At 44.6% G+C, this 25,985-nt stretch overlaps 1 protein-coding gene across 1 annotated transcript in view; it reads left to right on the top strand.

Moving 5' to 3' along the window:
* Positions 1–25,985, top strand: part of LOC122398596 (ras-related protein Rab-37-like) — a 100,394-nt gene that overhangs the window by 6,916 nt on the left and 67,493 nt on the right. The window contains exons 2-4 of the mRNA XM_043398638.1: positions 5,694–5,810; positions 11,294–11,557; positions 25,452–25,562. Coding sequence (XP_043254573.1) covers positions 5,748–5,810; positions 11,294–11,557; positions 25,452–25,562 — 438 coding nt within the window. The 5' untranslated portion in view covers positions 5,694–5,747. The remainder of the gene's footprint in view (positions 1–5,693; positions 5,811–11,293; positions 11,558–25,451; positions 25,563–25,985) is intronic.

The raw sequence follows: 25,985 nt of genomic DNA, 5'->3' as shown, positions 1-25,985 counted from the left end.
GATGCTAGCGAACTCGAAAACATCGGTATCGATAAATAGCCAACGTTCCTGAGTCCCCCAAGATCGTTGCACCAGCATCTTCCATCCACCTCTTTATTACGAGAACTAACGACGTACAATACAATTGACTATTCGTAGACTAAAATTTTGACTAAACTTGAGCTTCCAAAAATGAGTCAGTGGTCAAGGTTCGGATGTGAGTCAGGCTAAACGATGAAATCACCAAGGAAAGGAATTTTGGAATTATCCTCTACTTGAACGATACCATTTTGACTCCAGAATGTTTTCTCTTGAAAGAAAGTGGTGACTCTGTACGAATGACAGTGTCTTTTCCGACTTCTTCGAACGATCGAAAGGGTGGATCGACCAAGTGGTGCTCTTTTCGGAAATACCCTGCACACTGTTTTAACATCCACAAATTAATAGGGGCGAAAGAGAATGTCAAGAGGATTATTTTTGTAGACACCCTCCCCAGGTCGGAAAACCTTGGTTAGGGCACTGTGCCGCGTACAGGGGTTGATGCATCCGTTGGGGTAAAAAACTTGAAGGTTCCCACCCGTGTATCCGACAATATTTACACGCCACAACATTTAATAATTCGCTAATAACGGAGAACATTGACCTTTCTTCTCGCTTTTCGAACTGCAACCACTTGACTACCAAAAGGTTTTTCTTCTAATTAGATAGAACCAGTTGAAACGAGTAGAAATAGTTTGACAGTAGAATTTGTGTAGAAGACAACTTTTTCGACTTTTAATAATCACACTCTCTTCTTTCACACCTCCGTCAATCTCACGTCCGTTCACTCTGCAATAGAATTAATAAACATTCGCGCGGCACATCCATTCCTACGCTTGTACATTCATTTGTCGTATAAATTAACTTTCGACCCGAAGAAACGAAGAAAATGGAGAAACGTGAATTAACGATGGCCCGCGATAAAGATACCGAAGTTAAATCGAGCACTCGAGCAAAAATATCTGCTCGGAACGTCCCGAGGCCTTCCGGGACATGAAACAGGAGCCGGTCTTAATTTAATTGGAACGTGGCTAGACGAACGTCACCGTCATCGTTCGTCAAGGTTCGCGAACACGCGATGAGAGAAGCCTTTGTTCACCGACGGATCACAATAAAGCTTCCGACCATGAGTACGATTCGCTTGACTGGCCGTGGAAGTCGAGGAAACAACGACCGAGGAAGTACACGGCCGGCGAGTTCAAGGACAACAAAGAAATTTCTCTTGCAAATCGACCATCGTTCTTGCGGAAAAGCGCGCGCAATTACCGCCAAAGCCCACCTCGAAGTCTCGAGATCCCCGAAAGATCGTGACTTCAAAGACTCGACTGTGCTTCGAAGCAACAAACTCCCCTTGGAATCTGGAGCAACGATTCTTGACCATCGTGCAACAATTGCTCAGCAACAGATCCAAGGAACTCTCGCGTTTTACGTAAACAAAGTAAAGGAAAAGAGTTTAATGGCTTTTCTTGGAGCCATCGTTTCCTACGATGTAGTTCGCGCAAGTTTGACTGTGACCGATTGCTAATGATCATAGAACGCGTGATCGAGCTGGGAAGCTGGAAACTTGCACCGAAGGTAGAATGGGGAAGTATAGCTTCCGACTTGATGTAGCGTTGTTTGCGCGTTGTTTTCAGTTTCCGGGTTAAAAATTCAGACTTGCATCTGCTACGTGCCGGTACATTCGCTATGGCGACGGCGGAGCGTGCCAAACACGGGAAAAAGTCCCTGTTCCCTAGACATTGGTTGTTTTAAATTCATTTCTGCAACCTCTATTTGCCACATTCGATTACTTAAAATAAATAGAATTAATATCCTTTGCCTCGAAACAATTTTAATTATAAAGTGCTAAGATGTGTCAGTTATCAGACTTCTGAAATCCGTCTTTCACTCTTTACATAGTCTAAGCAACAAATAAAATTATTAATAACAAGTTGTAATAAGTATGGAAATCACTCTTCACGTTTCAAACTGGTATTCATGCCATTAGCGCTAAAGATGCTTAGAAACAGAGGGCAAGCAATTTAGTCAAATAATTTATACTGACAATCGAGTGCTCAGATCAGAAGAAGCAGACCTTGGTGTTTGCAACGAGTAAAATTAAACAAAAGCAATTGCATCTGAGAGGCTCCGATTAAACGAAGGCAATCGTATCGTTGGACAATGAAAAACTAACAAAAAGATGGATAGGTACGCGATTATAATATGTGTTCTATTAATTTTCGATTCGTTGATTGAAAAGTCGTTCGTTCCGGGGTCTGTTCCTCCCGTTTTCTCACGATTGCGTCGCGTTTAGAGTAGGGAGATCCGGCAGCTAGCGCGAGAGAAAGAGCGTCACGACGGAGGGAGATCGAGAGGAGAGATAAGCGACGCGCCTGCTTTCCAATTCGCAACGGATGATCGCGCGGCAGAAGTGCGTGAGAGGTAACGTGGGCGGGTGGAACTTATTGCGGTGGGTGGGCCACGCAGGGAGCGTGCAACAGAGACCGCCAACGGAACCCGTTTCTCGGGTCCGGCGTTGTGCAGCGATGTGAGAAACCCAACGAAAGACGGAGACGGACGTCTGGCGATCGGGCGAGGACGAGGACGGAGTAACAGAAAAAGGGAAAGAAGGTGGTATTGCACGACGATGGGCGAGACGAGGACGAGGATATATGGCGCTATCGGACGCCGGAGTTAAGTCGAGCGAGAGAGCGCTATTATAGCACAAAAAAACGTACGTGACGCGAGCTTGTGACGGCGGGACGGGGACAGAAACAGGGGGGAAGAGTCGTTCCATGACGTTGGAGGAGGACGTAACGATGTAGGAGCGGTGGAGGACGGACAAGGACGTAGAGTGGAAAGAAGGAGCGACATACGATACTCCGAGGGAACCGGCGAGAGTAGAAAAAGAACTGTGCACGCAAGCCTGTCGGAGGTGCGACGAGGAGAAACTACGAGCGCTTGAATGAGAGACCAAGCTACCGGTGGAGGGAGAAGACGATAGCGTATGAGAGACGGAGACGGACTGGGGAGTATCCAACGAGCGGGACGAAGAGGGTGGACTTGTGAGACACTACCGGGAGCTTGTTCGACGAGGACGGAACGCGTGACGGAACCGGGCTGTTCGACGAAGATAGGAACGTTGAAACGCGAGGAACATCGGAACACGGCGAATAGAACTTGCACGACGAGGATAGAGGCAGTATGGTAACGATAGAAAGCGAGACGGATTAGCTCCAAGCGCGCAAAGGACGAAGTATATTCGGTTGGGAGTTCGAGGGAAGGAGACTCGGGTCTCTGTCGTTGGTTCATATTGGAACAGGGGCGAAAGAGGATACCGAGACGGAGTATGCGTGGCTACTTGCGAACCGCCGGAATTGGACGCAGGAATATGGCAAAATTAGTTCTTAAAGAGAATTTCGGATGGTACGCGTGTTGGACAAATGGTATACAGGATTATCGAATGAACTTGGGAGACGTTCAACTTGCTATTAGCGAGGGGGATGCTGAGCATTTACAATTAACCCTTTGACTACTAAAACTCGGTTAATCAGTTGACTGTGTGTGTTGACTTATGCTTGCGTTAAAATTGACCGTAGTCAAAGGATTAATTACGTGCACTGTACCTGAATCAATACCCACTTGCAGTTCATCTATACAAAATTATAATATATTCTTATTATAAATATTGAATTCTTGTCTATTTACGCTGCAGAGCGAATACATGCGAGCTTTACGCGGAAACGGTGCTCGGAATCGACGATCTCGTTCGTAGCAACTCCACCGCAAGGAAACAGAAATCGCGATAGGAGCACCGGGAACGGTAACACAACCATCGTTGCCCATCTAGAACGAAGATCCAGGTACGATCGCGGAAGAGAAACCGCAGCGCGAGATTCCAAATCACGGGGACGAAAGGTGGAAACGGATCGTGGCGTCCCGAGAGCAACAAGCGCATTATGATAGTAGGGTAATCAGTATCGCGGTAAAATAACTCTAAGGGGAGCTGAACGTGTAACGCGTACACGCTTCCGTTCTCGTGGATCGAAATCGCGCGAGTGGAAGAGCAAACTTTCCTTTTATATATCCCGATGGGACGAAAATAGAAACGTAGCCTCGTAATAGAAATTGTACCACGGACTCTACGCGTGCGATCTAATTATATTGTTTATCATAAAATCCACAAACCCAAACGTTGCGTATATAGTTCGATTTTAGCATTATAAAGAAAGTATATTGCTCGTTTGATTGCTAGTTTGAAAGTTCAAGGATATCTGGTAGTTGTTAAAATAAGTTCTCGACAAGTCGCAGATCCTTTAACTATCACTTGCAAGTTACTGTTCCGCGCTAGTACATTAAACGCAAATCATAGTATATCCGTCGATTGTATGCAAACTTAAGTGTGTATATCTATCGGGTGTATTTATCATCTGGTATCAATGTCGTCGACACGTTACGACACCTTTCACGACGTCGTAGAGATCGCGACAGAGACAATGGTTGTCTACGATTCACGGGTGCATGCGATAATTGTCCTCTTCGCTACCGTAAATCCCGGTCGAACGTGCCCGCCATCGTAACGAACACGTTCGCAAATAGAAAAACAGGCGGCCCGGGTAATTTATATAAATGGAATTAGATCCGCTCGCGGTAATTGCGCAAGCGTGTCGTAATTATGAAAATTAACCCTATAATTTTCGCGCATAAAATGCAGAAGGCGTGGATACGCAAATTGCCACGGTATAATGGCGACCCAAACACCGACCGCCCAAAGAAACCGGAACAATTTCGTCGGCTAAAATGGAACTTCGTTAAACCTCGCGTCCACTGGCATTCTAATTAACGATTCTTCGCGCTGTCGTTTGTTTCCGTGTAACTGTAACGACTCCTCAGGATTTAGAAACTCGTAAATCTTCTTTTCGTCTGCTGGATCGCGACGTAATTCCGATCAGTTCTGATTCAAAATAAAAATTAATGCATCAAAGCGGTGAATATTCAAAACGACGAGTATCGCGGAGACATTCCAACAGAAAAATTCCAATGTTCTCTATTCGTTATCTATCGTGAAATTCATCCAGTTCGCGAGAGGATTTTCTCACTTCCTCGATCCACGCTCGCGTAAACAGATCGGATTTATCCCCGCGCGCGACAATTTTTGACACCGTTGCTGGACTTTCGCATAAATTAAATGCAACGCTAACCGGATTGAAAAACGTCGTTCCGCGATCCCCGGGCGGACGTCGCGAGTTTCCATCGTTGGAAAAAAGTTCGTTAGCGCCGTGAAAAAAACTTCGCTCGGGTGCAGGAACGAGTTGTGCAAACATCGTTAAAAATTTCGCCTCTACTTGCAAAAATCGTTGGAAGCGCGACAATGCGTCGCTTGTTCCCGGCGAAAATAAATCTTCGTCGATTCTTCGAGAAGGTAACATTTTATGTTGAAACATCGTCGTTGTCGGAAAATTCGAAAGCAAATGCCGTTTCTCATTAAAAAGGCGAGCAATCAAATTTTGCATTAATTCTGCTTGTACGTGCTTTTGTTCTTTTTGTCAGAAAATATATTGTTCTTTTGTCAAAATATCAGCGAACAGTGGAAAGCGTGTCATTCGTTGAACCGCATGCAAATTCCCCCGAATCAAATTACAAGCTTACAAGCTTACTCCTCGTTTACGGACCAACGGTGCTTTCTGTGTTAACAGAGAAATCTGATGTGACGCCGCTGAACAGGGTGGTGGGCTGTATAAAGGGGCGAAATGAGGGGTGGCAGTGGTGATGTCCCAGTCATGGTCACCGTTCCCGCCTCCGCGTCTCTTAACGTAAGTATCCTCTCTAAAAGGTCCGTATTTTCTCTGCTGAAACACTCCGCGGAAAGCAGATTTTCCCAGACACTCGTCACACAGTAATTAAATCATCAACCCTTTGACTCCCGATGGGACGACACGTTTCATGAAATTTTTATTACGATACCGCTGGCGTGTTTCAAACATTTTAATACGGTAGAATTGTTTGCGTATTCTACTGCTTGAATTTTAATTTAGTATCAAGCTCATCGTCTTCATTCGCAATTTCCAGTATTTAAAATAACGCAGAGGCGAAATGTGTCAGAAACCGACGATCGTGTATGTTGCATCGAAATAAAACTGCTTGAGAATACGAAGCGAGACGGAGGAAAAAAAATATTGTTGAAAACAGTCGTTTTCGGGGAGATTTTAATTCCCAACGAGAGTTTAAGAGTCTGCTTTGCGTTTTCGAGAGTTTCAACTCGAAAGAGAGGAGTAGTTTATTACGGGAAATTTAATCTCGAGCATGTTAAATCAGAACATTAATCGCGAAGTATTAATTATTTATTATTATATAGATTTTCAGAGTTTGTCGCCCTGATGCTTTGAAATTGAATCGAGAACTATAGACAGCTTTTCACAAAGAAATCATAAATTTTAATAACACCATAAATAATTCCGCGTGAACCGCGACGTTAAAGTCGATGAATGCTCTTATTAACAGTCGCATAACTTTCTAACGGGAGCAATGCAACCTCGTGACACTGACCAAGTGCAATTTCCACGATAATCTCGAAGCGTCGCGTTCTCCTTATAAAAAAGAACACCGCCCGGGAATTTCCCCAAGTATTCGACAAGAATTTTAAAACTAAACTTTCGCAAAATTCCGTGGAAAAAGGTATTGCCTGTCAAAGTCCGGGACCTAACTATTTCATTTTAAAAATACTGTGTCACGTTCCAGTCCGTCGTCAACTTTTTATTACGGGTCCAAAGACGCTCGAGTCTCACCGGTTAAATCTCTATTCACTAAAATAATAATTTCAATGAAAAATCTGATGTCCTGAGAAAACGTGAAACTACCTAATTAAAAGCCTGATGCAAAGTCGATAAATCTTTAAGTATCCGATGATCGGTCGATTAATGGTCGAAAGCGGTTTATGATCCATACAGCGTAACACGCGTTCCCTCTAAACGAGACCGAATAGATACATTAACGATAGTGAGAAAATCTCGTTACAATCTTTGAATATTGTTAACGCGTTCGTTAAGAGGGAGATTAATTTTTACAACCGAAGTTAGGGTACTTTTAGGTGCTCTTTTCGCTTCTGCGCTCGTCAGAGCGATCCAGCGCGCTCGCGGCTATCAGATCGCCGACGATCGCGATCTCCGGCGGCAAATCCCGCGGGTATTTTTCAAAGTGTCGCGGCGTTTCGAGGGGAGGGATGATTTCGCAAGCCAATTACCGGAGGCAAGTTTATCGCCGTGAGCCGCGGAACCGGGCCGTCGTTGAGCAACGCGGCGGAGAACCGGTGCTGCAAGTATTCCGCGAGTCGACAGTCGCACGCACGCAGGTCGCAGGGACCTCACCATCGATCGTCTCGATCGGACTCTATCGATCCCCGATGGTGGATCCTCTCCCGCGTCGACTCGCGCGACCGCCACTGCCACCGGTGTCGTCCATTACTCGAATAATTTCCAATAAATCTTCGCTGAAATCTTTATCCGGACAAAGACGTTTCGTCCAGATAAATTATCCTGTTACTTAAAGTCTTTCTATTCTATTTTATATTCGTAGAAATATCATGTTTATGAATTTGTACAAATTCCTCTTCAGATCTTGATATATTAGACTCAGAAATTCGGGACGAAGAACTTGCAACGAGGCAGAGTCGTAATTGTACGATGAGGGGTTGATGGAAGGTGTTGAAAAATATGTGGAAAAGTAGGGAAATTTGTGGGTAGAGATAGGGGGAGAAAAATGAGCGAACGAAAGTTGCAAGGCGCGTGAATTCGCATTGGTTTGCCCTCCATTTCCCTTCGTCCTGCAGACCGCCCCGTGTCAGCTGGCGTCGAAACCAGGGGTAGTCCCACCCCTATCCACTACAAACGACACTCGTGCCCCATGAATTTATCAGACTGATTCCGATAGAGGCCGAAGTACCAATTAGGTGCGTCGTGTAAAGCAACGAATTAGCATTCTCGGGGGAAAACTGAACCGGGAGCATAGCGCGTAAAGCGCCCGGCGGAAATGCCGCTTTAATGAAATTATTGCGGCACATGCGAGTTTCTGGCGTGATTGATCGCGTCCTGACGACACTTCCGCCGAAACGATTAATTATTTTTGATAATTGTTTCACCCTTCATTTTCGAATTATCGTGACTATAAAATTAAATTTTAGGAGTCGAATACTTCGATCGTATTTAATTGAAATTTCGTTGCAACGAAAGAAGACCCAATTTAATTAAAATTCTATCATAGTTTCGAATCCAAGATCGTTTGCTGAATATATTCTAGATATTCTGAATCATTTCTCTCCGCGATGCATCGTGTTCGTACAATGCAACGGTATTAGACTCGCGCTGGGAAGCTCTGGATCAAATTAATTTTAAGACAAAGCGAGGAACACTTGCTGCGTTTCGTTCGTTAAAACAAACCTAGGACGAATTTAAATTCGAACAAACCACGGATTCCCAGACACGACGAAAATATCCAAGAGAGCCACGGCGCGCGGAGTACGACGAATTCAATAGAAACCGTATCGGGTATCCGGCGGAGGTTTCATTTTCGACCGCGACGCGGAAATTGAATTTTCCGGTACACCTCCACGACGACCGAGGTGTTGTGTCGAGTTTCGTTCAACGAAAATCGTATTTCGCGGCGAGCTTTCGCGAATTCGTTCTTCCGATCGTATCGCCCGGACCCGTCCACCAAATTTGTCCTTATTCTCGGTTCATTTTTTTCAAAACCACTTCCCTTGGCGCGGTGAAATTTTTACACGGAAAACTTCGAAAAGATGGCTAGAATCGGATCTGATTTTAGCTTTTCGAAAGGCGACCAAACGAATAAATTTATTTCAATTTGCTAGAGATCCATTGTATTTTATGTTCAAACTATCGACACTCATTACTTAAATGTTAATAAACGAATTATTTATGGAGAACGTTCTCGGATTATTAATAACGAGAGGCTTTCAATTTCTTAGTATCCCCGCTTGTTAAATCGGAGACAGTAATTAATTTCTATTCGTAATCTCGAGTTTAATGGAGGATATAATTTTGAAACGGAGGTACTTTCAAATTATTTTCTTCGTTTAATTAGCGGTGATATTAATTAAACGTCTTCCCTCTGTTCTTCGCGCACGAGCCACTGTCGGATAAAAGAAAATCGTTTTCTTACGACATGAAGGAATAAGATAATAAATGATAATAAAATATATTTTCATTAACTTCGTTATATCTCGGCTGCATTTCCTTCGGTTATTTATTCGTTCGTGGAAGGAGCCATTAATGGACATTTAACGTAAGGAAAAATGAGGTAGCTAAGTGCGGTATAGAATAATGTCAGCGTAATAGTGAATAATGATGGCGAATCTTTACGAAGACTGATATTCAAGTAATGCGCGTTTAAGTACCTTAGCTAGCCAGATGAATAAGTCAATTTTATTATGGCATCAATTACCGTCGCTATGAACGAAATTTTCATTGATTAATAAACATTCAAAGAACCAGGTTTTTAATGGTATCTTAATGTATCGAAATTCAGTGGCAATATTACAAGAATTAAATCTTCAAATAAGCCTCCCCAACAAGGTTAATTAAAGCTGATACTAAACTGCTGAAGTCAATAATTTCTAATGTTGAAAATAAAACTAAATTCCTCATAAAATTCGGAATACGCACAGTGTTACCATTTACGACGGAGCTCCAAATGTTCGCTCGGAATCGATACGTTTGCCTAGAAGAAGACGAGAGTCATGCATGATTTATGAGAGCATTGTTGGCTCGGAGTGGTGCCGAAGAAATCCGATGTAATCTCTTCTTCGCGCCGAGGAAGCTTTCCGTGTCGCGTATGAATGTTTCAAAACGATGTCTGTTTCTCTCCTACGTTCTTGCCGGAGACAAACAGTTTAGATCTACATCCATTCAGGCGCAGATAGAAAATCGGCCAGAAGGATCCAAAGGAATTAAAATGGATCTCCAAATCGGTAAACGATATTTCTCGACGTCAAATCCACCCTCAAAGTGGCGACCATTATCTTTAACGCTTTGACTTCGAGCTACTCAACCCAGAACAAATTAAATACTTTTCTACGTGATCTTTGATACTAAGACTCAAATGGTGCGATTAGTCTTCGTCCAATACAATGTACACAAGAAAAATGAGTATTTAAATATCTTCCCCTTGTCAAATAAAATTCTTCTAAATCTAGTGATTGTGAAACTTATTACATTGTAGAGCAAAGGGTTAACGTGATCTTCAAAATGACGAGTTTCTATAAAACTATTTGTAATGTCCATAAATTTAATGTTGGGAATCGCTTCTCCAAATCATCATCGATACTAAAATTGACGTGATCGCGTGCCACTGATCATTACTCACCCAAAAGTAAGCTGTACCCCCGGGTTGGTCGATAGGTTTGCGGTCTCCTAAGATCCTTCGTTGGCCAGGTGGAGTCCAGGAGAGACCCGATCCCCTCGGTTATTACAGCCGATGATCATTCACCGTTTCGCGGGGAATTAGTGGCGCGTCGAAGTCGAAGTCGTTGCCGTCAGAAGGCCTTACTAATTGGCTTTAAGTGCTACAAGGCCACGGCGTTACGACACGACGCGCCGTACCGATGGAGATGTCGGCCGATCGAAGGACAGTTATTTCAACGTTTGCGGCCGGACGAGCGTGCTTCTGCGAACTGGTTTTCTCGGTAGCTTTGATAATGCGACAGCCGGGCCTCGTTTTGCAGAGAATTATCGCGGCCTGGTATACACCTCGAGCATTTCTTCACCGTGCACGATCCCCCCACGGGCCGCGTCCTTCGGATTATAATAAAATATTAACCGGACTCACGGAGCCCCAACGCTCTCGGGGAAGTCCCCCGATCGAGAAGCAATTCTTTCCACCTTATCTCCTGGACGAAACCCTATTTGTAATATTGCGGGCTTGTCTATTAGAGGATCGATTCATTCTTCAAAATTCCAAATAATTCAAATATCAGAAATGGGCTCCAGTAGTGACCAAATCCTTTTAGATCCAAGATACATTGTGAGTCGTTAGGGGACCAAGTTAAATTAGGCTACCCTTCGCTTCTGGAAATAGTGAAGCATTGAAAATAATTTAAATAGGGTAGAACCAAAATTGCGACTCTCTTGATTGGGACTACATTGCGAGTCATTAGGGGGCTAGGTCAAATTAGACTTCGCTACCAGAAAATAGTGCAGCAGTGAAAATAAATTAAATCCATAGTGTCTTTTTGCCAAGTAGAAAGAATTTTTAACACGTCTGATAGTTCGATTCTCATCCCCAGGTGATGTCTGCCGAGGACAACATGAGCGACGACGTGTTCGAAGTGGACGAGGACGTGGCGTCCCCCAATATGTCCACTGGTCTGACGCCCGGGACCACGGAGCAGCCATTGACCACAACCCCGTCCCCGACCGGATATCGGGATTACAAACCGCCGGCGGAAGTGTTCGCCGAAAATTACGGGTACACGTCGACGACCAGGGACTACGACAACGTGGTCAGCCAGAAGAGGACCAAGGAGATAGACACAGGTAGCGCGCGTAAGGTGAGTCGTTTCCTGGCAGAGCCACGACGACGGAATTGCAAATTCGAAGGTGGAATTCAGTTCTGTCGAAGGAAACGCGATTCTTCCGCGATACGCCGCGGCGACGTCGCGAAAATACATTCGCGGAAAGTGGATTTCCGCGACCTTGGTCGGAAGACTGCGCGCGGAATTCTGATCCTAAATCCATTCGTTAGGGGATCCTTTGGAACTGGAGGTCCTCGAGATCTTGGTTCTTCATCATCGTTCTAGGACAGCTTATTGATAATGCAAATCTATCTATATCTATCCTACTTTTTAACCCTTAACTAAACTTAATCCTCCGTTAGTTCATTCCTTTTTAAATGCTTTGAAGAAAAGTTGATTTCTATTAACCAATTTGGTAAAAATCAACGCTAAGTAAAATAACTTAACTTGAGGATTAAATCCGAATTTTCACGGTTGCACGAATGTAATATTAAGAGCAGACTTCTTAGCGCGAAAAGGCCACTCCGTAACGCGTTTCGTTAGCTCCTGTTCGTCGTTTTGAATTTATTTCGCGCAATCACGCTACGGTCATTCGTGGTCAATTCTTTCTCGAATGGATCCTCCGCCGTCTCATCCGCGGGAAGGTATCGCGAAACATTCCGAGTATTCCCGGCATGTAGCTGCCCGCGGAAAGTATTCCCCGCAAGAACGTCGTTTGATATTCATTACCGGCTCATTTGCATGACGAATGGGACACAGTGTTCCTCGGATGTAGGACCAACAAGGTCGGTCATGCCTTCCCCGCCAAGGTCAGGCCGTCCTCCCCGTGGCAAGCCAGCGGAATAATGATCGGGAATGTCGAGGTCCATACTATACCCGTGGTACGGCCCCCAAGACGATTCCTACGTCCTTCCTTCGACTTCTTCCTTTTCTTCTCGGGGGCCCCCGGGTTTCCCTCTCCCTCTTCCACGTCAATTCATCTCGTTCCTCTCCGTCGAACGGTCCCTCCCCCCTCCTCCCTCGTGGCATCTCTTCCTTTTTCTTCTGCGTCTTCTTACCGATCCTCTCTTCTTCGACTCTCGTTCCATCCACCGACCGTTTCTTCCTTTTGCTCTTGCACACCCTTCCCTTCTCGACGCGGGTTTATTTTCTCCCGTGCTTCCTTCCCTTTATGGCTTTTCTCTTATAATCTTTCCCCTTATTACCCTCTATATTCCCGCGCGTATTTTCTATTATTCACCGTCGCCAGAAGAGGAATTCCCCCCCGTTTGGCTCTTCTGGTTCTCCTCGTCTACTCTTTAACTCTATCCACGGAACACTTCAGCCTAGAAATGCATTTTATTATTCTTTTTAGAACTGTTGTAGATACAAGTATTTTTCTTTTCATGGGGTGTACACCGGATGGAAAGTAGAAAATTTAATATATTTCGCACCCTTCGTTACAGATATAGTCGAGCAATCTAGAAAGGGTTGGGGAGCACTGCTCGGTCGTTCATTGCATTCTTTTCCACCGTCCTCGGTTCATCTCCGTCAGATTTCGCTTCTCGTATCACCGTATCTCTCCCTCCCCCTTTAAACCACGCCAGCAGTATGGATGGTCGGGACTTTACGATCCACCGGAAGCGATTTTCCGATTTGCCTTCGAACCGCGCCGCGTTCGCAGTTTTATGATCGAAGCTAAGCGGTTACTGCCTCCTCGGAGGATCTCGTCTTAACGCGATATCGTCCCGCGGTCGGATTGTTCTTGGAGGATCGTTAGTCAGGGTTCATTCGACGCTGATTCTTGCACGCTTTCGAACTGGTTTCACGTTTCGAACGAAACCCGCGTTTATCGGCTCGATCGGCGGCCGCTCTCGATCCTCGTATCGATACAGATTCAATCTGGAGCTACGGCGAACGCCGGGAGTTTCCGCGGCGATTGAATTTTCGAGTTCTTATGGATTTCGTTTTATAATCGAGACCGTACCGCGTATTTACGAGACACGGTACGCTCTCAAATAATTTCCAGCGTGGTACCGGGCGAGCTTCCATAATTTATCTACTAACCAGGCTTTCACGGAACACCTATGGAAATAATTCAAAAGGTGAATTTGAATTTAAGAGGTGTCGAAGATAGTAAGTTCGAAAAATTGCTATTTGCTCGAACGATTCTGACGAGTCGCGAATTTATTTAAATACACGCTTTGAGAGCTTATTTCTTTTTCGCGTAAAACTTGAATTCCTCCAACGAGGGGGCGTGTCCAAGGCGGGATCCGCTAGGAATGCCTTGCTGTCGAGTCCTCTAGCGCCATAATTTTTGCTCTAAGCATCGATAAATTTCAGCTCGTCAAACAAATCGCGGGAAATTAAATTACCCACAACGTGTTATTACGTTTGAAATAAATCAGCATCTCTTCATTGTAACAGGCTTGTATATTATTCTAAAACAAAACTTGACGGAACAGTACGTTGTGGCTACTGTTATTAATCCAACTTGTAGGCACAGTGCATATCGTAATTTTGTAATTCAATCGAATTGATTAAACCGCAGATAACTCGAGGCACGCGATGGGCATTTTTCTTTCTCATTTTTTAAACAAAGAAAATAATTCAGTACCGAGGATATTAAGCGCGCGGTAGTTTGCTTCCACGCGCCTCCCTTCTTGCCGAAAGATTTGCAAGAGTCTGGCCGGTCGCAGCACCGAGGTCTTCAATTATCCCTTATAGGAGTGAGTACTCGCTTGAAGAAAATGCGAGGCAAGAACCGGCTCGGGACCGTAGACCCCCTACCGGTTTTACTTCGCCCTCCCGATCAGTGGAGCAGTCCAGTCCTTCCCTCGAATCAGCTTAAGGATCCCCTCGTTAATTGCCGTGACATTCGAAGAATGCTTTCGCAGATCATATGGCCCCGACAAGGATCTATATCGATAACATTCCTCTATCAGAACCCATTGCCCTGTTACTCTTTTATCTGATCTCTGTTTACATGAATAACTCTTTCTCCAACATGGCTGATATCCTTCGACTAGGATTTAGCAATTTGATAATAGTAACTTAATTTAGACGAGGTATGCACCAATGACTCTCTGTTTTTAATTAATTTTCTAGGGTTAAGTGGTCAATTTTATATTAGATTCTCAAGTATAAATCTAAGGTATCGTACGGTTATCCTGATAGACAAAATATATATTAGGTTGATTCAGAATAACTCTAAAGACACTCAATGATTAAAGATAAGAGCGTTGGCGTAAAGCGGACTTTCCTTTTCGATTAATGGGTTAAGTGCTCGTTAGAAAGGATCAAGTATTCTTCGGAACGAGCAAAAGTTTTTTCAGACTGGGTTAAGCACACTTCAGAATGAGTCAAGTTTTTCTGATTCCGTCTCGTATTTCTGCTCGCCGAGTTAGTTTCTTGTCCAAGATACAGGTCTCCTACGTACTTCTAAAACAGTCTCGCTCGCCCTTTTTGCTTCCCCCTCGTAGTCTTTTCAGACATTTTGCTTCCCTTTGTCGTCGCTTCGCGGGCATCGTTGTTAAATAAAAAAATAGAGAAAACCTTCGGGTCCGCGTGCAAAAAGCTACGCCTTTTTTAGTTCGTGTGGATTTTCCACGCCCATAGTACTCAAAGGGTCGAGCGGCCTTGTAAACTTAAACGAAACACGTGACCGTGATCGATGAATCGAACGAGCCCGGTGCATTATCAAATTGGATGGAAAGCAATTCGAAAATAAAATTCTCGCGATACGTTTTTCGTTGCATCGGGATACCCTGCGTTCAGAATTATTATACAAATATTCAGGGATAAAAATTTCAATTAAAACAAAAAATCATGAACGTAGTCTCCCTGAGAGTCATCACAAAAACTTGGTTAATATAATTTCTACAGTTGGGATCCTCTTGAACTTGAAATTGGGAATTGAGAAGGTTATGGAAATAGGGTTTTCCTAATTGTGGTAAGGAACGTTTGTTCTTGTCTAGGGGATCGATGTTTCTGCATTCCTCGAGATCCCTCGAGCGGGTGACCGGCTATTCGTGTTCTAAATACGTTCGCTGGCTGGTTCGATCCCGATAGATCATCCTCGCCGATCGTGTTACGAGGGCATATATTATTCCGAGTGCTCGCGGTACGCTAGGTCCGATCAATGGGCTGGCTCGCGGGACTCGAACGGCGCCACGGAATCCGCTGTTGTAGCCATGGAACCGAGGCTACGTAGGCGGATTAAGGGCACAATTGGCTGAGCCACAATGCGTAAGCCGGATGGTGCCGGCATCGGGATATGATTAAGCTGTTCCTCGATGCGCGTTGCCCGCCGACGTCCAACGGAAATCATCTTGGGCGAAACGTTCCACGGAGTTCAAAATACCCGCCATTTATTACCACGATTCACAACAAAACTACCCGATCCCATAGAAGTCGATAAAATCAAATTTTAACGGGGGAAAATATTGCAAAATAATTATACTAAACTGTAGATATTTCAACCCCTCTTTAGAGTCCCTAAAACCCTTTTTTTTGCAGTGTAGTAACTATACGATATGAGATACCATTTATCCACGATATTATCTCTAAAACCTTGCAACATTCGCCTACAAAGTTTACATTCCTCCAAGGTACAAATTACTACCTGCGACACATACTGCAATTTCTCGCGCAAAAATCAGAATTTTGATTGAAAAATCTGCTCCTAGCTCCTCAGAAAAACTGGAACCGGTCTCGATCTCGTAGTAATCAGGTAAATGACACGTTGAAATCACAGTCAACGAGCTAAATCACCGCGTAATAATAAAATTATACCCGGCTACCGGTCTTATTTGCCAAGGAAAGGGGGAACGAGACTACAAGTCGTTTTAAACGCAAGCGTCGATGGAAAATTGTTTGCGTTTTTCTTACACGGGAATTTTGCACCGTGTATCGAGCGGATTTTTTCCCCGCGCGAAGCTTGTAACTCGGCTAGAAACCGCGCTGACCTTAGGCGGCTGTGCATTTGGCGGGCTCGCGCAGTCGCATACAAATTGAGTTAGCGGCCTCGTGGTAATGGAGGAAGGCGAGAAACGCGGCCGAACGAGTCAACGAAAGCCTCTTCGCGAGAGGAGAGCATCGGATTTGCGAGCACACGCCTCGTAAAATTGTTCGTTGCCCATTTAACAACTTCCTTTGCCGCGATCCAACAGTTTCTTAGACGACGGATCAAATTTCATAATTTTCTGATAAACCACCTCTGAAAGGATGGTGCAATCATCTAAAAGCTTTTCAGTATTTGTTAAACACAAATATATTTAATTATTTAACCACCGTTAATTTTTGTAAAGTGATTTAGAGTCAATCAACTCGAGTTTTCAGGAAACGATATCCTATATTTGTAATTTGCTTTTCGTTCGTACCGCGGTCTCAGAACCACCCTGTATAAGGTCGAATGACGAAGTAGCATTCAAACGCGAATGGCAATAATGGTCCTAAAAATGGCAACGTCCCTGTCCACGCAGTCCTTTTTGCAACAGCATTTCACCTGGCGTTGCTCGATCGAAAGGTTGACTCTCCTTTTATCGTGAATCCGTACGGCCGACTGGTCGACTGCTCGAATGGAGGATTCAAGCCGCGTTTTTCGCGTGCGCGACCGATTGGTATTCCAGGCGGCGGCTCCCCGAACTGGGAATTGTAAATTGATAAACGCTCGACTGCGTTCGCCGATAAAGAAGACGAAGAAGAAAACTGCTGCGTCATGCCTATCCGTCATAAGATGCACGCCGGTGTTTTTCCTCGCAAAATTTCACCGCCGTCCATCCGTCATTTTCAGAAACCGCGCGTTTTCGAATTATTCCACGAATTTCTAAACGATCGCGATCGCGGGGGATGCTGACGGCAGCCTTCGAACGAGGATAAAATTATTTTAAAAAGATATCGATCATGGATAGATCTCGGGTGAAGAAATTGGAATAAAAAATTTTTACTCGATGCGTTCGCTAGGAGGATCTCGAAGTGGCGGCGTACTCGATCGAGATGGACTCTGTCCGCGTCTATTGTCCCCGCCTATTCGGTTCGATTTTTGCCAGCCAGGAGCGAATTAATTAAATTTCGTTCGCGAATCAAGCGGTCCATCCAAAGCCATCGGATCCATAATACATAAAGAGCGCCAGGGAATTTGCAATTCCGAGCGAACAGAATCCGAAGTTAGTTTGCCCTGGTAATGGCCGAAGAAACGCGACGGTCGGGTAATAATTTCATTCGACTATCGCGGGGGGCAAAAAGGCGGTCGAGGGGTTCCTTCTTATTGTTGGCCCGTAATTGAGTTTTTGAGTAATGTATTCCAGGGACGTTCGATTTGCCAGGAGTCTCCCTCTACGGCGCTCCGTACCTAGATTCTCGATACGGGAACGGTGGATGCGCTACGATTTTATACCGGTGCTCGTTTTAGGCCATCCACGGCTCTAAAACTTCGTCGCGGAGTTAACAAAGTCCATACTTTTCCATTTCTGCTGAATTCGAAATACGGCGGACTTGCGTTAATCGAATGAGGCACTGGGTCTCTCTTTGGAATTGGATGGATTTTGTGAAACGAGTTATTGAATCAACGAAACTCTTCGTGCTTGTCTGAATAATTAAATAAAATACATTTGCGAAGTGTAGATTTAAAGCAGACTGTTATACGAGCTAACAGGTCACTAGATTTTTATATAAGATACACTGGTTATTTGAAGTCCTTGTGAGATAACGATTTTATAATATCAGAGAAAGATGGTTTGGTCATTGGCGCGATGTCCAAGTTGAAGCGAGCATAGACGATCGTATTGACCATCGAAACTCGGTGTCCTCGACAGTACACAAATTTCAGCAATTAATTTGGTTCGCGTGTCAATTTCCCCGGTAACTTCGTTCCTCGTTATTGCCATTTCCAGACCACCGGGCGAACTTTGCTCCCCCGGAACGTCTAAATTGGCTCATTTCGTGCCTCCAAATTCGAAAACGCTGCGCCCGGGAATCGAGGCACGCGTCACCGCGGAGCGATCGCTCGTAATTAGAGCCAATTAACCGGCTATATTTAGCTTAGCGCGACCATTTTTGCAGAATCTCGTTATCCTCGTTCGCGTTTATCGGTCGGTGGTCTCCGGTATCGTTCCGAGTGCTCCTCTCCCTCTGCTTCGCTCGTTCCAAAGCGATTAGCATACGAATGCGCACGACCTTGCCGCGCCATTGGACGCCGCCAGCAAGAAAAGCCGTATTGCACGCGCGTGCATCGGCGCATCTAAGCGTCGTTGCACATGGAAATGCATCCAGCCAGAAGCACCAAACCCAACCAACGAATTCACCGTCCTCTTCCACTATTCTAAAATACCCCATCGTTCCTCTTCATCGTTAATCCACCATTTCATTTCTTCCTAAACAATTTTTTTAATTTTTATTCCTCGTTCATACTTCATTTCAACAATCAAAATATCTTTCCCCCCATTTGCTATGAAACAATCTATGCAAGCTTGACTTCGAAGGGTTGCGCTCACCAAAATATTAAAAGTATTCAATTGAATCTGCGTAACTTTGCTCGAAGATACCATTAAGGTTATTAATTTGTTTCGTTTTTAATGTAAGGGGTGCTCGAACGAAGCAAACGTGTCTATGACTGTTCTTTGTCAGAGTGTCGGGTGTTCCTTAAAAGTATCTACAGCCTGTACATTGAGAGTCACTGAACAAGCACGACAACCTCTCGCAGACGCTTCCCTCTTCTTGTTGCACATGTTCCGAATTCGATGCATACGTAGGTAAGCCGTGTATCCTCGCGGAGGCGCGTGTAACGCGATATTTTGTGCGTTTTCGAACGCGCGTGCACGCACATGGCGCGTCGGTCCGCGCACAATGCAAATTATAATGCAGCCCGTATAAGTGCACGTCCGGCATTGTCACGTCGAACGTCGTGCGCGTTCCTTTGCACGGCCTCGACCGGCCGTAAATTTTACGACTTTCGACTTCTCGTCCTAACGTCGATGCACCAACTTTCGAGGTGCACTCTCGCGCCTCGTGTTATTCATTTTTCGGTTCCTACCTCTACCGTCTTATTTCCTCCATTTTGAACTCTTCTCTCCATTATTACTTCTTTCACAAAGATCTTAAATCAATCCTCCATTTTAAATACTTGTTATTATAATATCGAGGCTAGGTCCTCCTTAGATTCTTATTTATTTTAAATGCCCTTTTACGTTGTGAGAGGTTATGAGGTGTTTCATGATTTCTTGAATACTTCCTATCATTATGACACCGGGGTTATATAACACCAGAAGTTCCAATGATGATTTCACTTTCTAATTCTCATTACATTTATTTTTTAGTTTCCCATATTAAATACATCGAGTGAAAATATGTTTCATAATAAATAGTACAGAAATTTTTTAGCTGCAAGAGCAACCCCCCACCAAGTACTATGAATAACCATTTCATGCTCCCCGGTTACCCAACTGTACGAAATAGAAAATCATTATTGTCACGCACACGCGATCCTTCGTAATTGAAGATAACTTTCTTGGGCGTTTTCTAAATTTTTCGACATTCCCCGCGGTTGGTACTCGACCGATTAATGAAATAGATTAAGTATCAAGCGTCTTGTCGTAATTTTACACAAATTCTTTGAGATTATCTTATCCCCGCGTTCAGGAAACGTCGGACGCGCCGAAGAGGTTTATCGTCGAAACAATTCCTGGTTTTTACGAATCTCGTTTGTTGATTTTTACGACTCGTGTTCACGGTACAGCGACTTTATGATCATACTGTTATAGCGTAGACGATCATGTTAAGCTTCTACATCCGTTGCAATGCCTACTTAACGACACGAAACGACGATGATAAACAGTGTACACGTGTGTCTTATCAGGCAAATAGAATTCTGAGACGTGGTCCAAAAAGAGAATCTGTACCGAGGAAATTTTTATCGAGACCTCGAGAAACGATGGAAAATTCAGAATCTAACGAAATACCTTCAAGGAGGAAATCCCCCTTTTTTGAAGAGCAATTATGAATATTAAAAAATTCTGTCAAACGTATCAGAGACTAATTTCCGCGGATTTTTCTTTTAATACTCGCCTCTGTGAATAACTCCACAAGTTCGTGCGGATGTCAACTTCTCACAGCTTATGAATCACTTCAACGAAGTAGACAGGGTTGTTAGCCACGCAACTACTGACGCCAGATTACAAGCGACGATCGACGTTTCAAGGTTCAAATTAAAGGCCGATCGAATCCGTGCTGTCCAATTATGCTAAGCACTGGACCTTCGACTAATGGCCTCGACTCGTAGTTGATTGGCACGAGGAACAATTAGCGTCGATTAACCTTTTTCTCTACGGCGATGTTTAGTCGAAAAGTCGCCATTGCGCAGAAATTTTAATACCATAAATCGTATTCGTTCCTTGCACAAACGTTAGTTCGAAATCTAAAACACTTCGTTTACATTTTTACACCATAAATACAATTGCAATAGGAAATATAACTTTAATCTAGATTTTTTGCTTTTGAATTATGGTTGTTGGGACAGTCTGTATTTTGCAACGGTGTACGACGCGGGGAACGTGTGCAAGGCGCCTTTATGGACCCCGATACATTCACGAGCCCCCGATAAAACCGCATAAATAAAAAAAAGACTTCGCTTCTTCGACGCGAAATAAATCCACGCGCATGAAAGTGGTTCTTCGCTTTCACCGCGACTCTAAATCAATCCCCCATTCCCGCGCGTTAATTTGCATGATGCGTGAAAGGAAATGTGTACTTTGGTTTGATTTATCGGCGCGGTTTCGTCGCGAGTTGGTCGTTTATTCCACTGGCCAGTCGATGGTTACTTTCGAACAATATAAAATACCCCTGCTCGTCTTAGCGTCAATGGCGTTTGTTGAACGACAGTTCAAATTAATGGCCACCCCTCTGGAATAATAACATCCTTGAATATCAACGCTAGTAAATATCGCAGAATCTAGATACTATACAATTTTATTAAATATTTTTAACACTGTCCTCAAAAATCTATTTAAATGCAATTCTCTGCATTCTTAATATAAAAACTGTATAAAAATTCTGCTCAATTTTCCACATGGGGTGCAATCTAGAAATGCAAACTAATGGTTGCCTAATTTGCATATTTTTTTGCCACACTCGTTACGAAGCACCGATCGGATATCGGGCCCATTTCGTTCGATTGTTCGGGGGGTTGAAAACCGTGATCCTTCTCTGAAACGCGACGCCACGTCCACAACGATGTTTCGTCGGCTGCGAGGGTGAAACTCCCGCGTGACAAAGGTGCGCCGGAAAGAGGGACAGGGATGGCGAGCGGGACAGCGAGGGACAGAGTCTGAGGACGAAGGAGAGGAAGAGAAGGGAGGGCAGTGAATTAAGTTTCTCCGCCCCTGAGGCCGACGCATTCGCCGATACCCGTCACGACCACCCCCTGGGGGTCCTGCGAATCTTTCAATGGAAATTCTGCGTGAAGGGGACGCCGCCTCGAGGCCCACCGATAGAAATTCGACGCTGAGCGTCCGCGAGATTGCCGAACAGGGAACGCGCGTGCTTCGTTTGGTCCATCGATAGGGGTGTGTTGCACCCTTTGCAACGTTAGTAGTTGTCTCCCCTTTTCTTTCTTAACTCTCGTACGAGCGAGGCCCATTAGTCGATGGTTTGGATTACAATGAGTTTCGAGAAAATTGGGGCAATTATTTTTGCATTAGCGATCGTTAAAAAGAATAATAAGCAATTTGATTGATATTGTGATACCTTCCTCAGGTGTCAGAGATAATGTCTGAATTTTCAAAAAACTCAGGATGTCTACGATATTAGATTATACAAGTGTATTATATACAGCAGTTAGATTACTATAATCCTTACGAAATAAGCACGTGTGCTGTAATTAGGATATCATGTCAGGATGATTACTCTGAAACGATTGCTCCTGCGGTTGCAAAATCCTGTAACATCCTCGCTGTGTACACACGTAGTCCACGGTGATCAATCATACAAGAGGAAGATTTAGATCACACAGGATTCATATATTTATTCCAACACCCAACGCCTGAAAGTAGTGGAAGATCGCTGTGATCCTTACGAAACAGACACGGTGCATCTGTTGCAATTAAGATCACGCTTCGAGATGATTAACTTCTAAGCGATTGCTTCCATCGACGTCAAGAATTGGTGTAGCCCTTCGATCGCCAGCCTCGTGCAGCCAGGTCGAAATTTCGGCCAAGAACCATTTGATCGATGTCGAACGGACCCGCTCATGCAGGAGAGCCAATACTCCGTGAACGAAAAACGAAATCGACGAAGTTTCGGTGGCCTGGTTCGCGCGAAAGAGCGATCGCGCCTTTTGCGATGGACACAAAGCTACCGTTTCGCTTTATGGCTCCTTCTGTCTTTTCTAATTGCCAACTTTTTCCCCCCTCCGGAGGAGAAACGATCGCCATTTGTCTATCCAACGACGGACAATCGTTTTTCAGAAGAAACCACGACAGGACTTTGTAGAACACAAATGTGTATCAAATATAAATTTTTTCCAAATCTTTTTGGACTCGATAAAAGCCTCTTCGATCTCTTCTCCTTTAAGAAAATGTCCAGGAGACAAATCTGACCGTAGAATTTTATAGTTTGAATCTAAGTTTCAAAAGAACTTCGAAGAATTCTTCGAAGCGAAGGATATCCCGTACTAAAATGGCCACCAGTAAACCTGACCGCAGCTGACCGACCACGGAGCCCACGAATCACAGAAAACGATCCTAATCCGATTCGAGTCCCCTGGTCGGTTGCATAGAAAAAAAAATGAAGGAACAAAAAGCGCAACGGAAGCGACCGGGCCCCCGAAATTATTACTTAGGGCCGATTTTGTCCATAAACCAGCGGCTCGTAAAGGTAACAGAATTATTTAGTCGCGTCTGGGGACTTTTACTGCCGTCTCGTAAATTTCTATCCGGCGACGCTTCCTTCCTCGCCTTTCTCCTTTCCCCAGACACCTGTGAAACGACGCCAGGATTCCCTTCGACGCCGCTCCGTGGCGGAACTCGCCGTTTGACCCGCGGCACGAGCCAAATTATTACATTACCTCCACCTGCATCGGCCCCGGGATACGCGACGCGCGATATAAACAAGCAGCTGAGACTCGTTCCCCGAACGTGTAATTTGGTCACTTTTCGATGTTCCGCCGCGGCCATTGTCGAAACAGGTCCAGACTAACCGATCATCGATCGATCAAGATCGGATCGGTAATTTGCAACGTGGCTACTTTTGCCTATTCCGCAGACTCTGCCTCGTTAATAAGATAACATTAAAAGTTTCGATCTCCTTCTCCTTCTTGGCTCTCCGTGCAACGTATTAAAAAATATATAATTTCGGGGCGAAAGAACGAGTTTACAAAATTCTATGGTCCGTCCAAGGCCATTTTTCCCCATCGAGTTCTACTTTTATTCCGCGGCGTGTTTCCTCGACGTTTCATAGATCGATGGATAAGCAAGGGATAGTACGTTTGCGCGCCTAAACGCAATGGTAACCCCAAACGTGTAATTTGGTCACCTTTCCAGGCTCCTCGGATCGATCGTGTCGGACATCCAGGATTTTTATCCGAACGGAAGCAGTAACAGGCACTTGGCCGTCCGTGGATGTTCTTTTCGATATCGTGGAATCTTTTCCTCGCCTAACAGGATAACGCTCTCGTATCTTTATCTCCGGCATCGAGAGCTCGAAACGACTACCTTCCCATCCCGACGCGAGCCCGTGAGACGTGTAATCTTCGATTCTGTCATGGGTTCGAGGCACCCAGGTGTATCGCAGACACATTCGCAACTCCGATAAATGGCCGTTCTTCCGACCGTTTTCTCGCCAGGGAGACAAAGACTGGACTGATCAGTCATTCCATCAGGACTCGAACCTGCTAGTTTCGCTTCCTGGGTGATTGCTCTATCGATAGATCTGTTCTCGCCAGCTACGTTCTCAAACGTCTGGAAATCTTCCTCTTAACTTTATCTTATAAGAAGTATCTCCCTTCGGTTACTAAATTTCTGTTATTACACACGGTGACCACCCAACTCGAACAAAAATAAAATAAAAGACTACGAGAATTTTTTTATTAAGAAGATTAGCAAAGTTGACAGGCAGAGTTTGTTTCAAAAAACATCTTGCAGAATCCTGAAATCGATTGTTCAATTTTTTAGTAACCATGCTACACGGACTTAGGCTCCAAACATATTCCCTCGTGTTCCCTGGCTCGACCGCCACCTCTAAGCTGCGCGATTCGATTTCTTCCGTTAAGTATCGCGCTGTGTGGTCCCATAAAAGCTGCGGTCGGCAGTCAACTTTGTTGTCGGGGCTCTCTCGCCTCTCTCGATAGTAACACCTGTAGCCGGTAATAATCGTTTGACCTGGCCACGAGGCGGATTATTGCATTACGGGCCGCGATGGCACCTGCTTCGCCACAGGTATATACGCGTACGTATAGTTATACCGGTGCGTAGTCGATTGTAGGTGTCGCGACGTAAAAGGAACTCGTGAAACCGCCGCCATTATCGCCCGGTTCCGGAAGATGAATTACAACGACGGCGATAATAACTTTCCCCATTTTTTTCCTGCGTACCGTTGGGGGACAACTTGCGCAATATCGGTAATGAAACCTCCTCCAGTCACCAGTGTCGTTGAACTTCATTTTCAGAACGATGATCGATTATTCTTTTAACTTGTTGGCCAATCTAATGAGTTTTTCTTTCTGTAAAGTAGCTCTGAGTAATCAACGTGTAATGAAAACGGTGCATGATGAAATAGCAAAGCTCGTTCAGCCACATAGAGTCGACTATTATATTTCTTGCGATTCCTATTCAGGAGATTTTATCACCCGCCTCGTGCAAACGGTTTCGTCGTGGCGGCACTCGACCGCGATGGGCTTTTCTTCTCGAAGAACTGGATGGCTCGCCTCGTATCGAGAACCAATCGTGCCTTTTATTTGCAGACAATCCTTCTCGGCGACAGTGGAGTTGGCAAGACTTCTCTGTTGGTCCAGTTCGATACCGGGAGCTTTCAACCCGGAAACTTCGCAGCCACTGTTGGCATTGGCTTCACGGTACGTACAAGACCAACGTTCAATATTTATTTATTTGTTTAGACGGGATAGCTAGGAGCTGCGAGACCTCCGGCTGCGGTTAAGATTTTCGGGAACCGTCGAAATCTGTTATTTCTAGATCCACGGAATACGTACAAGACAATTCTGTTAACAGTCTCGTACTTTGCATCGTGAATTCTGAGTTTTTACAAGAAAATATGTTTGATTGGATTTTGAAATCGGATTTCCCAGTGTCGATTCTGTTCGCAAAAGCTTCGACTCTTTGGGGCACGGAAAGTAAAGTATCTTTAAATAGAGCAGAAAGAATTGTTTTGCAAAAGCTTGGATAGCCATAATGAACGGGGGTTATCGGGCCAGCCGTTCCCCAAAGAGCGGAAAGATAGTGATTGCGATCCTCGCCAGCGACGATAACAACAGGTCGTT

The sequence above is a fragment of the Colletes gigas genome, unplaced genomic scaffold (genome assembly GCF_013123115.1).
Source record: "Colletes gigas isolate AHSC1104 unplaced genomic scaffold, ASM1312311v1 Colletes_gigas_Sc00011, whole genome shotgun sequence".
NCBI lineage: Eukaryota > Metazoa > Arthropoda > Insecta > Hymenoptera > Colletidae > Colletes > Colletes gigas.
This window is presented reverse-complemented; position numbering and strand designations above follow the sequence as displayed.